The 17,389-nt window shown below is 44.9% G+C and overlaps 1 protein-coding gene across 3 annotated transcripts in view; it reads left to right on the top strand.

Annotated features, from left to right (window-relative positions):
• The window catches only part of SMAD3 (SMAD family member 3), a 237,156-nt gene that overhangs the window by 111,703 nt on the left and 108,064 nt on the right, over nt 1-17,389 (top strand). For 2 of the 3 annotated variants that reach the window (XM_030578213.1, XM_030578214.1), the window contains exons 3-4: nt 8,051-8,102; nt 8,488-8,602. Coding sequence is in view for 1 of the 3 variants with exons in the window: in XM_030578208.1 (XP_030434068.1) it covers nt 12,357-12,562 (206 nt within the window). In the remaining 2 variants the exon portion in view is untranslated. Of the gene's footprint in view, nt 1-8,050; nt 8,103-8,487; nt 8,603-12,356; nt 12,563-17,389 lie in introns of those variants that run through there. The other variant, XM_030578208.1, reaches the window with a different exon arrangement.

The raw sequence follows: 17,389 nt of genomic DNA, 5'->3' as shown, positions 1-17,389 counted from the left end.
ATTGCATCTTGTAATAGAGAACACCCTAAAGGGGACTGAGTGAAAAGTATTAAGGAGACCAGTGCATTTTTCCCCTCACTCAGAATTGCCGTGTGCTTAGAGGATCCTTATATTAATTACACCCAGCATGGCTGCATTCCCTCTGTGATTGTCAGTATGCTGTAGCTGGAATCCCAACAGAAGTGAAGAGCTGAGGGATGGCAGTGGCGCAGCTTTTGATCTTAAAGAAGAAACTTTCTTCAGTTACACATTGAACTGTTAGCAGGCAAAATCAACACTTGGGATTCTGCAGTGCTTGAAGAGTTGCTCCACAAAGACTAGCCGAGCGGGGCTTCTCCCACACATCTTTAAGTTGTTGTTCTTATCTAAGCAAACTATGTATAAATATTGACATATTACTCATGGGCAAATCATTCTGTGCCACTCCTTTTCTGCTGCTATGACGAAAAGGATCCTTGTTTGATATTATGGAAACTGCCCCTCAGAAGCCAGAACATTTAAGATCAAAAGAGGTAAAATTAAATAGCATGGTAAATGATTAAGTACACCTTTAAAATGCAAACATTTTTACTTGTGCTGTTTACTTGCATTTAGAGGAAAGAGTAAATAACACTAACTAAACTCTATGCATCTTAAAATCAGTAACAAAACTCTCATTGACTTCAGTGGTGCAGGACGGAGACCTAAATCTTTCCTTTGTACGTATGATAAACATTGCAAGAGAACCTGCGTTCTCCCAATTCTAGCACAAATTGTTTATATAACAGATGGGCACGTAGGCGGCTTGGTTTTAATCTAGATCTGAATGTTCCCAAAGTTCAGGAGTGTTCAGTTCCAATACTCTGGTCTGAGCCCATCGCTGGTATCTAAGATTGCAGCCAATTAGTAACACTTTCTAACAATATGTGTGAATTTTTTTTCAGTTAAAATATATTCCCTGTGAATCTCCCTTGTGTACAATAAAGTATTCCTTAAAGAGGTCTATTCTTGTACCATAGTTTCTGATATTCCAGCAGCTGTGGACAAGATGGTATTGCAAAAGCAAGGCAGGGTCCCATTCATAAAAGAAAAAAATATTAACTTGTTAAATAGCTTTTTAAAAGTTCAATTGGATATAGAATGCCCAGTTCAAAAAATAAAATGAAGACTTAAACAGATGTGCCCTGGCAAGGAGGTGAGTATACAAACAGCAAGGAACAGAGAGGGAACAGGCAGTCATAATAAGAAGCATGGGGAAAGAATCCCCCATTTCAGATAAAATGCTTGCAGCTGGAATCCAGCTTGTGAGATACCTGTAATGAGCCTCTGTTTTTTGAGCTTTCAAGCCTGGACATACACCTTTTCTGGATACAACCTCTTTGCTAGATTACACACCACAAGACACTCTCCCTCCATCTCGATGTGGTCACATAAGCATCAACTTCCATGCAACAGAGAAATAGGACTTTACAAATTACAAAAGAAAGAAAAAATCATTGGTGGTGGTCTGCAACATTTTGAACAAGGAAATATATGCATTAACAAAGAATGACAACACGGGGCCATTTGTGTGTAATATCGCAGCAGTTCTGGGTCTACAGGTGTTCACAGGAGGTGCAAGAGATGCCTCAGTGTGGGCCGATGTGTTCAGTATGCTATCTCTGCACTACAATATCCCAAGGCACAATCAACCACCTAAGCATCATCAGTCTCCATCTCTATACTGCCCATTTCAGAGATATGTCTACATTAGAATTTTTACCTTAAAGATAATTAATTGCCCATTAAATAAAGATTGTTAACACATTTGGAAAGATTGGTCTAGGCCCTCCCCAGACATTTGTGGTTTATGCTGCGGGTCAACCACAGGAGGCCTCCTCTGTCATGCACAAACCTCTCCCATCTATTAAGAGTTGCTCAGAGAATGCGCTGTGAATGGCTCACATGTTTTATTGGTCCTACAAAACCCAGGCAACTACCTAATGGCACCAAGTCTATTTATATATTATGCTCAGTCTCTCTGTGAGGAATGGTACATGCACAATCTGGTCGACACTAGGAACATTAAGGGTCTCAAGCATGCTCCACGAGGACAGAATATTCAGAAATTTTAGCTGCTAAAATCTAAGGCTCTACTTAGAATGTGTGAACTGCGAGTTTTCTAAAGCTTATAACTTGATCACAGTTGGATGGATTTTCATAGTGATGGCAAAAGGATCATCTCTGAACCAAAGCCCCCTCACCCCCACCAAATTTCAAGTCACTGCTCCAAACCATGGGGAGGTGGTCCTGCTGCATCCCCTCTTCACACAAGGTACCCCTATCTTTCAACCGTCAGACCACCCACTATACCCCTCCCCATGGAAATTTGTTCTATTGCAATTGCTGCCTTCTGGTCAAAGTGCTTTGATCACAGCCATTAACTGCTGCCCCCTCAGGGTCATGTGGGCATGTCCTCCTGATCTTGCTCTGCATTTTGCTGCACAGCCCAGCAGTGATCAGCATATGGAAAAATGGAAAAGGCAATGCATGCAAGCAGACGCAACATGTGACTACATATGCCAAGAAACAAGTTCTGCACATTAGCTAGGAGAACTCTCTTATAAAACAACTTTACTGCAAACAGATAATTATTAACAAAAACTCCAGTTTGTATACTGTGTTGCATTGGAACGCTTTGGGATTGCCATTCTGCTTCACAACTAGTGGTTCCCAACCAGTGGTATCCGTATCCTGGGGGGATACATAGAGGTCTTCCGGGGTACATCAACTCAGCTAGAGAGTTGCCTAGTTTTACAACAGGCTATATAAAAGTAAAGTCAGTACAAACTAAGATTTCATACAGACGTGTACACTGCACTATGTATTATATCAGCAGTTCTCAACCTGTGAGCCGTGATCCCAAAGTGAGTTGTGATTTTGTTTTTATGGGGATCACCAGGACCAGTGGTAGACTTGCTGGGGCCCACAGCAGAAAGCGGAAGCCCAAGCCCCATTGCCTGGGGCTGAAGCTGAAGCCCAAGCAACTTAGCTTTGTGGGGCTCCCTGTGGCATGGAGTCCTGGGAAATTGCCCTGCTTGCCACCCCCTAATGCTGGCCCTGAGAGTAGGAAGATTCAACGTGGAGAAAAACGTAATTGTTGTTGTTGCTTCACTGCCTCCCAGAATGACAAGGCTCACAAATGAAAAACAGGTTCAAGTATCACTGAAATGTAAGGACAATATTTATATTCCAGTCTATTTATTTTATAATTACATGGTAAAAATGAGAAAGTAAGCCCACTATTACTGAAAAATTGCTGTGACACTTGTATTTTTATGTCTGATTTGGGAAGCAAGTAGATTTTTAAGTGTGGTGAAACTTGGGGTATGCAAAACAAATCAGACTCCTGCAAGGGGTACAGTAGATTGGAAAGGTTGAGAACCATTTCTATAAACAAGCTTCACAGTATCGGAGGTTACAGCTGGGGCTGGATCCAGGCACCAGCGCAGCACGCAGGTGCCTGGGGCGGTCAACGGAGAGACGTGGCACGTCCAGCTCTTCGGTGGCAATTTGGCGGCAGGTCCTGCAGTCCCTCTCGGCAGATAGGACCTGCTGCCGAATTGCTGCCAAAGAATGAAGTGATGGTAGGGTGACCAGATGTCCTAATTTTATAGGGACAGTCCTGATTTTTGGGTCTTTTTCTTATATAGGCTCCTATTACCCCTCCACCCCCATCCCAATTTTTCACATTTGCTGTCTGGTCACCCTAAGTGGTGGTGATTGAGCTGCCACCGATCATGGCTTTTTTATTATTATTATTTTTTATTTTATTTTTTTTGCTGCTTGGGGTGGCAAAAACGCTGGAGCCAGCCCTGGTTACCGCAAGGCTGGTCCTGAAGTCTTAGTGCATCTGAACACCTAGTGACTTCAGCAGAAGTTTGAGGGTGACACGGAAGGCAGACTCAAGTGCTGCAAGCAGAGGCTAATGTATGTATGTCACTGTGAAAACCAGCTACCTGAAACGTAAACTTGTTACTATAGTGATAAAGTTGCAAAACAAATTTAAAAAATAGCACAGTAAGTCAAATATATAGCTCAAAAATCCATCCATACAACATAATGAAAGAACAGAGAACAAGACTAAATGTTGAAATTGTTTCTTTTCATTGGTTTGTACAACAGTTTTTATGTTAATTCTGTGCATTTTGGGGTATTTGTGTCTGTTTGCCCTTTGATGTGTGACCACACAGAATGGAAGGATGGTCACATAACCTCATTTAAAAAGACAAAATAACCCATCCAGATTTATTTATTAATACATATCTATATATTTGAACCTGAATTATTGACCGACTTGGCTCAACAGTTGCTTTGGCACCATTAGAGTCTTTTATGTACATTACTATTTAGTATTGGTTTGGTCCATAATACTGACATATTGATGGATAAATGAGGTTACAGCTTTGCATCTAATACAAGGCTGTGCACAGCAGATGATTCTCCTCCCCCTCCCCCACCCCAGCTAAACTATTTTAAAGGTAGTCCATAGTTTGGAAAAAAACTGGAAAATGCTACTTTCAAAGGCTTTTATTTGAAATGCCTGTGCACTATTGTAGCACATGTTGCTCACTGTGTCCCGATGTAGCCTCTCACTTAAGCATACACTTTTCTAAGTTGGGGGCCTATGAAAGATAATTTAAGTAAACTTTGATTTAACTAATGTGGACTAAGTATGAAGACCTATATTACTTGTGCACCACTTCTACTAAAATTTGTAAACAACCTCACAGCCAAGCTCAAGTAAATGCTCAGCGTTGTGTGAGATTTTTTTTTTTCATGGAGAACTGCATATGCTGAATTTAAGGGACACCACCATTTTGAACTCTAATTAATTAAAAAAAAATAAAATAAAAAGTATTTCAGATACTACATCTTCCCCTAGCACTCTCTGTCAATTGTTGCGGTTTTACAATTACTTTTGCATGTGTTTTTAAAATTTTTTCTCTACCCTGTTATTGTGTGAAAGACCCATGCAAATGACAGAGAAATGACTAACGGACTACACAGGGGAGGCAGTGAAAGTGTCTATACACAAAGTGCTGCATATGCACATAGCACACAGACTGAGGCTAGAAGGGGCAGGAGGTGGAACAATTTTTTTTTCATTTCTTTCACTTATAGTAATGTTAGTTGCAACAAGAGAAAGTAAAATCTTCAAATAAACGTGTGCTTTTTGTGCTCATAATGTGCCTTGAAATATATTGCTGAATTAAGACATATATATTAATGTACAGTACAACTGACTTCCAACAAAGCAGCTTTTGTTTGGACACATATATGTTCCTCATATGTTGAAAGGAATAATAGTGTAGAACCTTGAAATAGCTTGTCTATGCTGTGAGTTGTATGTTTCATAGTGCAGAAATAGTTAAATCAGAATATCCTTGCTTTTCTCAATTTGTGTCTAACTCACTCCTGTAGGCTTGTTTTGCATGTCTGATAGCACTGTATGTATATAAACGCTATACTGTAGATGGTATGTATATTATTTTAACCATGGAAAGCTCCCACACCTTCCCCTGTGCATAATATTTTGCTTGACAGAGATTGAAAGTTAAAGGTCATAGCTCTTATTTACAAGTGAACGTTCTAATATAGCCTCATTCAAAAGCATGCACAAACACTACCAACCATTTGCCTTTCTTTGCCTGTTTATCTTACCTCTCTATGCTAACATTTCCCAATGGCCCACAGTAGCTTCCATGAAAAATTCATACTTCTGACCAGTGTGCTCTGCCTTTCCCAAAGACCAGGTATCTCTTTATCTCACCATTACATGGGTGTCCTCACTCATACACAGATGGATTTCTTGCCTCCCAACTGCTCAGTCCTAGAATTACCAGTGGCCACCCAGAGGCCCTAAAAATAATATCAAAATTGCCATCTGGTACAGCATACCCAATTATTCCTATCTTGGTCATGTCCTACCACTTCATCCAGTCATTTATCCAACCATGACACTGAACATGTCACCCCCACTATCCAATGAATGACTCTAGCTGGACAGAACCACCTTCAGCAATCGATTGCAATATACTGTCATGGTTAACCACATCACTCTTGGTGAACTTCACAAAGTTACCCACTTCCCTTTTAATTGTCCTTCTGCTCTGTTACACAGCAAAGTTTCTGTGTATGAATAAGTACCTAGATGAATATTATATGGAGGGCTGCTGCAAGGATATTTTGCACCCTAGGTGAAACTTCCACCCTGCGTTCCCCCTCCCCCTCCTCCTCCCTTCCCCCTGGAGCATAAATTAATATGCAAAATCATATTTAATGCAATATTAATGTTGCAAGCTTAAAATATACAAATACCATTACATTAATAACATAAGGTTTCAGAAAAAAATAGTTCATCTCATTTTAAATTACTTTTTAGTGAGAAGGAAAAAATCAGTTTTGTTTTTTCCTGGGGGGTGGGGAACAAACAGCAAATGATAGTTCCAGATCGTACCAATCTTATAAACAAGAAGTTAAATACCACCTCTGGCTCCATGGGGCAGGGACCCCGTCCCCTGCAGCCTTTGTCTCCCAACGCCAAAGCCCAGCCCCCCTTCTCTCTGGCTCCCTGCTGAGACCCAGCCTCGGCCCTTAGGACTCCTGGTGCGTGAGCAAGCACCCCGTCCTGACCTGGCCTGGGCATGGACCGAGACGCCCCCAGCAGGACAAGCCACCTTTAGTCTCCTGAGTCGAGCCAGCCCGGCCCACTTGGCCATGCGGGGAGGAACCCGCTGTCTCCTCCCTCTGCCCTGCACGCTACGTGCCAAGCAGAGGGGAAGCAGCAGCAGGTGGAGGTGAGAGGCATTCTCAAATCTTGGCGCCCTAGGCGGCCGCCTAGTTCTCCTAGTGGTTACACCAGCCCTGATTATATGCAGTGTTGTTGTAGCCATGTTGGTCACAGGATATTAGAGAGACAAGGTGGGTGTGCTGACTATTTATGCTAAACTATCTGTTCAGACCTGTGTTTAGCTGTGACACTTTGAATACCTTTCCCAGACTTGAAGAAGAGCTCTGTGTAAGCTCCAAAGTTTGTCTCACCACGAGAGGTTGATCCAGTAAAAGATATTACCTCACTCACCTTATCTTGATGGATAAATGAGATTACAGCTTTGCATCTAATACAAGGGTGTGCACAGATAGGCATTAGATAACTGGAAAGAAAGTAGATTTAATGTTTCTATAGCTGGATGCAGCAGAAAGGGGGAGGGAGACAGTAAGAGCAGAGCTGTATCAGTCCCTGATTCCCTCCCTTGCCCCAAGCACAGTTTAGTGCATACTGGGGGCTGCTCCAACATGCACCTGCTGTCCTCAAAGAACCATCTGCCAGCTGTGCATAGTCAGAGCACTGCATGCTCCAGCCATGTTTCTTCCCTGTCCTGGCATGTCCATGGCACTTGGTAGCTGGGAAAGTGCTTGGGAAGTAGCTGACCTAGCTCTGTGCCTGATTGGAACTGCAACACTCAGGGATTTCCCTAAATCCCCTCTGAATTCCCCCATCCCCACTCCCAGTGGTCAACTAGTTACATCCACTATTGCCAGTTTAGTCTTTTTCCAACCTCTCTGTAAATTTGAACTCCCCCGCTAATTTAAATTCCTGGGGAAATCCCTCCCCCAACTCCCTTTTTACTACCTTAGTGGTACAAAGGGAACAGAGAATTTGTTCCTTGATCTTGAAAGCAGCCAAAAGCAGTTCTGGGGAGAGAGAGAGTGCTGAAGAGGAGCTATTTTTTCTAATAATACCAGTTAATTTAATATTGTTGCTGACACTCAAAGCCCAATCTAAAACTTTTAGAAGGTAAAGTTTAAACCCCATTCCTATCAATTTAATAGGCCTTATTAATTAACCAGCTGTGCAAAGATTTGTAGTAGGACTGTCAATATTTTAATGTTATTAAAAGGTTAAGAAATGCATATTATCCATGAAAATATTATTGCTTATTTTAGGTATTTTCAAATACATAAATCATGGAGAGTTAGAACTTTTACCACGTTGTAAGACTTTGCACTACATATCTTTACATTTCAGTACGAACACAATCCAGTGGATGATGCCTCTGCACCCGTACTGTGTTACAGAGGTATGAATACAAGATATAAGATATATTTTAAAAGGTGAAGACAATTGTTATATTACTATACAAGACTTGTATTTCTTCAGCCTAGAGGTAGCCTCTAAGACATCAAACATTTTATAAACCAGAAAAGATATCCAGACCATGTAAAATTGGGACAATCCCATCATTTTCCTGTCTGTTAATTTTTCCATTACGAATGTGCCCAAAACTCTCTGAAATACTAAAAAAAAAAAAAATACTGTCTAGGGGTTCAGAGAGACATTTTCCTTAAGATAGCTCTTTTTAACAGGTAAACCCAGAAATAACACAAGCGGTCCCATAAAATGTTAATATTCATAATCTTAAAAATTAATTCTACATCTTGTGACAAAATACTTTTCTTTTTCAGGTGTGCTGACCACAGTGCTGGTGAAGTTCAGGCTATGGTTCACTGATTTCAGTGGATCTACTCCTGATTTACACTAGAATAAGCAAGATTGGAATTTGGCCCAATCTGTCTAATGGTAAAAAAACAAAAACAAAAAAAACACCAACGAGCAGGAAAGCTGGCTACCTACTGATGTTTTTGGGTGCCTTAATTTTAAGGTGACCATCTGTAGAAATTGTTTTAATTTTTAAAGGCGTTGAGCAACCATAACTCCAAATTTAATCCTACAGCGCTACACTATGAACTTACATCGGTACAACAATGTCACTCAGGTGTTTTCCACACCCCTGAGCGATGCAGTTATACTGACTGAACTCCCAATGTAGACATACTATGTTGACGGGAGGGCTTCTGCCACCATAGGTAGTGTCTTCACTAAACGCTACAGAGGTGTAGCTGCATCAAGCGTTCTAAGTGTAGGCAAGAATGAAGCCAAGAAGACTTACAGGTGCTCAGCACCTCTGCAGTCAAAACGTCTCAAGCTTGTCAGCCAAAAACTGAGTCACCAAATCAGGCCTGGATCAGCACCCAACATTTGAGGCACTCGAATGTAAGAGAATGCACGCTGGTGTAGTGTCTCAACTGTGCCATTTGTGTCTGATTTAGCCTACGTCCACACTACAGCTTTAAATCGATATTAGTAAAATCGATTTTATAAAACAGGTTTTATAAAATCGATTTTACGCGTCCACACTAGGACACATTACTTCGGTGGTGTGTGTCCATGGTCCCAGTGTACCATCGATTTCCGGAGCGGTGCACTCTGGGTAGCTCAGTAAAAGAATAGGACTAATAACTTCGATATCCGTCCACACTAACCCTAAATCGATTTAGTAATATCGATTTTAGGGTTACTCCTTTCGTTTAGCTGGAGTACAGAAATCGATTTTAAGACCCCTTAAAATCGATTTTAAGTGCCTTGTAGTGTGGACAGTTACAGCGTTAAATCGATTTAACGCTGTTTAAATCGATTTAACGCTGTAGTGTGGACCTGGCCTTAGAGTAAAAGATAATGGGAAACTAGAAAAGGGAGTGGCAATGTGGGCGAGTGGAATACCAAATTAGCTAGCTACATCGAGGTAAAATTACACTGCCTTGTTGCCACTAGGACTTCTCAGTGTAAAAACAAGTCTTTTTTATAGTGAAGACATAGCTTCATCTGGGGCCTATCTATTTAGGTTTTGGCATGCAACACTCTAGTTTCCAGTTCCTGTCTCTCTCCTTTTGGCCATGAGGGACTTTGCCATTTGTATCAGTTTATTTTTTGCAGCACGAGTTTCAATGCCATTTTAACCCCACAGATCATTGTTAGTGTAGATTTTTAACACAGTTTAGCCTGACTCTCCTACACTCAGACAGCTCCAGCAGTGGGGGATTGAGGAACCACCCCCAGCAGTGGGTGTGTGTGTGTAACCTTTACTGAGAGGAGTTCCCCCCCTTTCACTCTCTGTAGAATCTGCCTATTTAGAGGGTGGTTCACGGGGAGGAAGTCCCCCTTTGCACTCTGTGGGGATATGTGAGGGGGCCAGGAGAGGAAGGTCAATTGTTACCCTTTCTAGAGTACGCGAGTGGGGGAAGGACATCCACCCTTTCCTATGCTGTGAAGCTGGAAGGTAATTAGCTGAGAGGAGGTCTTCCCACTGAGAAAGAGAGAGTGTGTGTGATTGAGACAGATCCCTCTTCCATGCGGTTGGGTTTACTGTGGGTTTTTTTCGGGGGTGGTGGTTCATAGAGTGGAGTTTCCCCTTCTACTCCCTGGGCATTGTGATTAGTGGAGAGGACCCCCCCTTCCACTCCATGGGTTCACTGTGTGTATGGGGAGGGGGTCACTGAGGGGACTCCCCTCCCCGGCTCACTGTGTGTATGGGGGAGTCATTGAGGGGAACCCTCCTCTACTCGCTGTGTTTGCTGTGTATGGGGAGTCCCTGGGGGAAGCCTCTTCCCCCACTGTGTGTATGGGGGGGTCACTAAGGGGAGCCCCCTCTCCACTCACTGGGTGTATGGGAGTCACTGAAGCTAGCCTCCTGCCCTGCCTGGTTGTTTGTATGGGGGAGAGTGTCACAGGGAGTGAGAGGAGACCCGCTATGTTCTCGGGGCTTGCTGAGTGTATGGGGGGGTGACAGGGAGTGAGGGGAGCCCCCCTACATTCCCCAGGCTCGCTGTGTGTATGGGGTGGTCACTGAGGGGAGGCCTCTACATTCCTTGGTCTCGCTGTGTGTATGGGGGAGTCATAGGGAGTGAGGAGAACCCCTAGGTTCCCCAGGCTCACCATGTGAATGGGGGGGGGCACAGGGAGTGAGGAGAACCCCCCTAGGTTCCCTGGGCTTGCCATGTGCATGGGGGGATCACAGGCAGTGAATGGAGCCCCCCTATGTACCCCAAGCTCGTGGTGTGCATGGGGGGGTCACAGGGAGTGAGGGGAGCCCCCCTTATGTTCCCCAGGCTTGCTGTGTGCATGGGGGGTCATGGGGAGGAAAACCCCCACCATGTTCCCAGGGCTCACGATATGCATGAGGGGTTGCAGGGAGTGAGAGGAGCCCCCCCACATTCCCCGGACTCGCGGTGTGCATGGGGGGTTTGCAGGGAGTGAGAGGAGCCCCCCCACATTCCCCGGACTCGTGGTGTGCATGGGGGGGGGGGTCGCAGGGAGTGAGAGGAACCCCCCCACGTTCCCCGGGAGGTTACAGGGAGTGAGGGGAGTCCCCCACGTTCCCCAGGCTCTCTGTGTGCATGGTGGGGGTCACAGGGAGTGAGGGGAGCCCCCCCTCCGTTCCCCGGGCTCGCGGTGTGAAGGGGGGGTCACAGGGAGTGAGGGGAGCCCCCCCTCCGTTCCCCGGGCTCGCGGTGTGCAGGGGGGGGTCACAGGGAGTGAGGGGAGCCCCCCCTCCGTTCCCCGGGCTCGCGGTGTGCAGGGGGGGTCACAGGGAGTGAGGGGAGCCCCCCCTCCGTTCCCCGGGCTCGCGGTGTGCAGGGGGGGGTCACAGGGAGTGAGGGGAGCCCCCCTCCGTTCCCCGGGCTCGCGGTGTGCAGGGGGGGTCACAGGGAGTGAGGGGAGCCCCCCCTCCGTTCCCCGGGCTCGCGGTGTGAAGGTGGGGTCACAGGGAGTGAGGGGAGCCCCCCCTCCGTTCCCCGGGCTCGCGGTGTGCAGGGGGGGTCACAGGGAGTGAGGGGAGCCCCCCCTCCGTTCCCCGGGCTCGCGGTGTGCAGGGGGGGTCACAGGGAGTGAGGGGAGCCCCCCCTCCGTTCCCCGGGCTCGCGGTGTGAAGGTGGGGTCACAGGGAGTGAGGGGAGCCCCCCTCCGTTCCCCGGGCTCGCGGTGTGCAGGGGGGGCACTGAGGGAACCCCCCCCCGGCTCTCGGTGGCTCCCGCGTGCTCGGTTGCTGCCGGGCCGCGGGCGGCGCTGGCCGCCAGTTGTTCCCCTCCCCTCAGCAGCGCGAGCCAGTGCGTTTGGGCGGGCGGCCGGGCGAGCCGGCGGGGGTGGGAACCGGGCTGGGGCGGCGATTTGCATGCAAGGCAGACTGGGAATGAGCCGGAGCGGCCGCCTCTCCGCACACGCAGAGCGGGGGTGGGGGCCGGAGGAGTCTCTGCCTCAGGGGAACGCGGGAGAAGTCGGGGCAAAGTTTGCCGCCGCCAGCCGGGGCTGCTGAGGGCGCCGCGGGGCCGCTCCGAGCGAAGCCAGGCGCCAGGCTCCGGCCCTGTGCGCTGCCGCCCGGCGGGGGAGCCCAGTGGGCCGCCGCCAAGTTGAGCGGGGTCTCGGGCGGGCCCGGAGCCAGGGGCCGCCCGCGGCGGGTGGGGCGCTGCCTCCCGGAGCGCGGGGCAGGGGAGCCAGCATGTCCTCCATCCTGCCGTTCACCCCCCCCATCGTCAAGCGGCTCCTGGGCTGGAAGAAAGGGGAGCAGAACGGGCAGGAGGAGAAATGGTGCGAGAAGGCGGTGAAGAGCCTGGTGAAGAAGCTGAAGAAGACGGGGCAGCTGGACGAGCTGGAGAAGGCGATCACCACGCAGAACATCAACACCAAGTGCATCACCATCCCTAGGTAGGGAGAGGGCACCCGGGGGGGCATCCACCCAGCCACAGGCCCCCTCCGCGCACAGACCGAGCGGGGCAGCGCGCGGAGAAAGAGGTGGCGCTCGCCCCCAGCCAGAATCAGGGGCGCCACAGGGAGACACGTGTATACAGAACGGGGGGGTGGGGGGAGACACAAAGAGAGACCTGCACAGGCTGCTGGGCACAACATGTGGGAATAGGCACCTTCATGCACACGTGGGGCCCCATGCAGAGACACCTGTGTACCCTGAGGGGGGCATGCACAGATCAGGCATGGGCAAGATATGTTTGCCCAGAGCGAGAGAGACCTACATCCGTACACAATCATGGGTGTCCTAGCAGAAGTATGTATTCACACACACAGGTAAGGAATGGACACCCACAGCAGACATGCATAAACATATGGGCACCTACATAACTAGGTGCATTCTCTTTTATACTCGCACATAGCTACCTGCCAGTACACTGAGATGTGAATAACTGTATGTACATCCATTTGCACACGCATATCTGAGACACACATACTTGTAAATAAATGCAGACAGACGCATGCACCCACACGTTTGTATGCATGTTCTAGACGTTAAGCATACACCTAAGGTACTTTGAAAAGCAATACTATTACAGTTTTGTGTTAGAGGATTTTTGCTTTTCTCTCCAGTCAACTGCAATAGAAATTTGATTTTGTATTCCTTTCTTACAAACTATTGCAGAATACTTCTGTGACCTCTTAATTTGAAATAGGAGAATTGTATTACAATCTGTTAACAGAGAAGACAAATTAAAAAGGGAATGCAAGAAAGGAAAATGTTTTCAGCTAAAATTTGAAAAAAGATGGAAGTATTCTGGATTATAGTCATTGGTGATATTCTCTGTTTCATAGCCAAAAGTTTCACGCCGCTTTCTGTTAATGAATGAGAGAAATTAGTTTGTTTAGATTTCTTGCTTTGTTCAATCGGACATGTCCCTGAAGAAGTGATTTAGGACCCTTGGATAATGTTTCCAGAGTAGGTGGTTGTAACCTCCTCCCCAAAAACAAAGAAGCAAACCACACAACCAAGGAACGCAATTTGCACAGCTGAATGGGATTGCTGTTTGGGGGAGGAGACATGTATATTGAATAACTGATTTTTTTTCCATGTAGATTAATTCTTTATGCAGTATGTTAGGATTGATTCAGTATGATTTCACATTGGACTCATCATAACGCACAGGAGAGGACAAGTATTTAAATGATTGCATATGTTTGATTATCTTTGAGCAAATCAAATCACTAAGAACATTTCATCACTGAAATTTTGTTGATTTCTGTAAGCTCATTCAGATAGCTGGCATTTTTAGTTTATTGTTTTTTGGAATAATACAGCATTGCTTTTTAAACAGATGTTAAAGTTAATCGAGAACAGTTCAGTGCTGTATAATAGTATTCTTCTGTGTGTTGATTCTCTCTTTTGTATGTGCGCATGCACCCATATACTCTTGGTTGTCAGAATTATTTAATATGCAGTGGCTAGTACTCACAAAGCCGCATCAGTTGTCTGAACCACTGAAACAAGTAGTTTTAAAATGTTGTGTGGAATTGGAACTCTTCCCCACCTCCCCGAAGAATACCTCCAAGCCCACCAAATACAATTTTTCAAGATTGTTCAATATCTGCTCAGCTCTTCTCTGCTGAATGACACTAGGTTAGAGTTGAGTGTAAATTCAGAATAACTCCACTGAAGTCTGTGAGACTACCTTGGGTTCTCTGTCCTTAAGCCTATATTTTGAAACTCATGATAACTATCTAAAGCTCTTCCTTGAAGTATTTGCTTACCTTAACCCCAAAAGTTCTGCTACTTACATGACTTGCTATGCCTGTTGAGTTTCTGGTTTTAGTAAGGACTGACCTGTGCAGAACTGGGAGAGGAATCACCTGAAATTTACATCATTAAAAGCACAGATGTTTGGGAAGAATTGGAACTCATTTTCTGATACATTGTAATTCCAGGGAAACAAATAGGGATAGGGTGGGTGCGCGGGCAAACTTATTTCAATTATTTCTGCAAAAAGGGAGTTTAAAATTAAGCATCAGCAAAAACAGTAAACATCACAAGCCACCAACATTACATGAGAACATTCTAGCTAATGCTAAGCATGCAGAGGCTAAAGCTTATTTTATCTTACAGTTCTTCAAATTAACTTTCACCTGCTAAAGTGAGTCCCCCAGCAGCCATTACAATCATTTATGTATACTGACACAAGGCCCAGTCCTTAATCCTTGACAGCAAAGGGAGTTTGCCTGAGTAAGCCTAGTAGCATTTGCCTCTTTCAGCAGTAGTTAATAGCTAATGCAAAAGATTAACCTGCCCCTATAGGTTCTTTTGCAATATGTTCTAGAATAATAATAAACCCCATAATCAGGTTGGCCTGTGCTGGGCAATGTACAGACACTGTGCCTAGTAAGAGGCAGTGGCTGCCTGGAAGAGGTTACAATGTAAATAGTCAAGGGATGGAGGAGAAATGGCAGTATAGAGAGATGAAATGACTTGCCCAAAGTTACATAGAAGGTCAGTATGTAGTAGTGGTGTCTCTCTAATATCCTGGGACCAACACAGCTACAAGGTCAGGTAATATCTTTTATTGGACCAACTGTTTTTGAGAGGGACAAGCTTTTGAGATTACACAGAGCTCTTCTTCAGGTCTGGTAAACTAAATATAAGGTCAATGACAGAACTAGAATTATAATCCAAGTCTCTTGACTCCCAGTCCAATGCCTTATCGACTTGAGCACACTACCTGTACTAAAATACCACTGGGAGAAGACTGCCAGGCCATTTGTCTCTAATCCTCAGAAGGCAGCTTCTCTGAGTATTTTCATTATAAATAATTTAGAATACATTATTTCACTAGTTTGGAAAACACATACTTTGGGAATAAAAGGGAGAACAACTGTTACGGGTTACATCACACCATGCATTGGTTATAGTGCATCAGTGAACCATATTCTAATGGAGCTAATACAGGGAGGAATCTGGCCCAGTGAGAATAGATTTAGTCCAAAATTAGCTGTCATAACCATGACATGAAACAAAGTTCCAGGTTGAAGATTGCTTGGGGCGTTCAGAAATGCTGCTCTTGGGAACTCTGAATTACACTGCTCTACAGCCAAAATGCTTCTGAAATAAATGTAGTCCAACTTTACTAATTTTGGGTCACTGAGAATGAAAATGATGCTTAAAATTGTTGATTGGCTCTAGTTTTCAAGATATGCTATTGGGTCAGTATATATGACCTTGACTTGGGAATGGCGGAGGATAAATGAGTTATAAAGGGACGGGATCTCAATTTAAACCAGAAATGACTAAAATACATCTTTGACTGGATCTATGAATAAATCTATGACTGGGTTTGGACAGTACTTGCTTTTTAGGCAAAACAATGAATGATGCAATCTGATGCTGGTATTGCGTCATACATGATATGAATTGCATCATGTTATTCCTAGAAGTCATGGATGATGCAATCATAACGAAGCTTACATCACTCTGCTGAACAAATTGCCCTATATCAGCTCTAGAAATCATACAGTGTTGTGCTCTCTTATTTGTCAGAGTTTGATTTTGCAAAGGGACACATTTCTGTTTAGCCAAAGTGAGCAGAGATGCCTCGTACTTGTGTGAACAGTGCAGATAACTTCTGCTATGTTTGTGGTGAAGTGACTTTTGCTTCACAAAAGCGTAGTATAACCACTATGGTTAAGAAAGCCTATCACCTTTATTTTGGCTGCAAAATTGGAGATCAGGACAAGAGGTGGGCCCCACACATACGCTGCAACACTTGTGCAACAAATCTTTGCCAGTGGTTGAACAGGAAAAGGAAATCTATGCCTTTTGCAGTGCCAGTGATTTGGAGAGAGCCAACAGATCATACCAACAATTGTTACTTCTGCATGGTGCCTCCAGTTGGGAAAGTTGTGTCAAAGAAGAAAAAGTAGACTGCATTATCCGAACTTTCCATCAGCTATACGCCCAGTACCCCAGGGAGAAGAACTGCCGGTTCCTGATGCACCAGAATCATTCTCACTTGAGTCAGATGAGGACGAGGATGAAACTTCTGGTCCTGAACCATCAATGTCACAGGACCCACATTTTCTCCCATCCTCCTCCTCTGAACCACACCTCGTAACACAAGGTGAGCTGAATGACCTTGTCAGGGATTTGGAACTACCCAAGAGTAAGGCAGAGCTGTTGGGCTCCAGACTACAGCAGTGGAATCTCCTGGCAGGCTATCAGGGCAAATGGAGCCCATCAATGCTTGCAGACTATTGCTGGACAGTGATAAGAGATGCTCCATTTAATGAATACAAGAGAGAAGCCAAGAAGCACCGAGTAGACACTGAATAGGACTAAACTATGTACATAATAGTTTTTTGCCTTTTGTTTCATAATAAATTTTATTTATATAACCCTTTTGCTGATTTTTAAACTGTTACATAAACAGGACAGGTGAAATATTATCATGTAAAGCAACCATAAACACATGAAAAGACCTAGGTTTACAATTTATGATTAAAACTCTACTATATACACAATATACATAGACATAAAATGTAAAAACTTAAATATCTTAGAAAGAGTAGCCAATCAGTTGTTTTAATTGTCATATTTGAATTCAGCACATCAAAATACATAATAAATATCACATTTTATCTCTGAAGCAGACAACTTCTCAAAAATTGTAGACCAGTGTTATCAACAGCAAATTCCTGATCCCATTTGATATTAGCCTAGCACTTTGGCTGTAGTGACTGTGCAGTTTTTTAGAAAAAACATTT

Source organism: Gopherus evgoodei, chromosome 10, assembly GCF_007399415.2.
Source record: "Gopherus evgoodei ecotype Sinaloan lineage chromosome 10, rGopEvg1_v1.p, whole genome shotgun sequence".
In the NCBI taxonomy this organism is placed as follows: Eukaryota; Metazoa; Chordata; order Testudines; family Testudinidae; genus Gopherus; species Gopherus evgoodei.
This window is presented reverse-complemented; position numbering and strand designations above follow the sequence as displayed.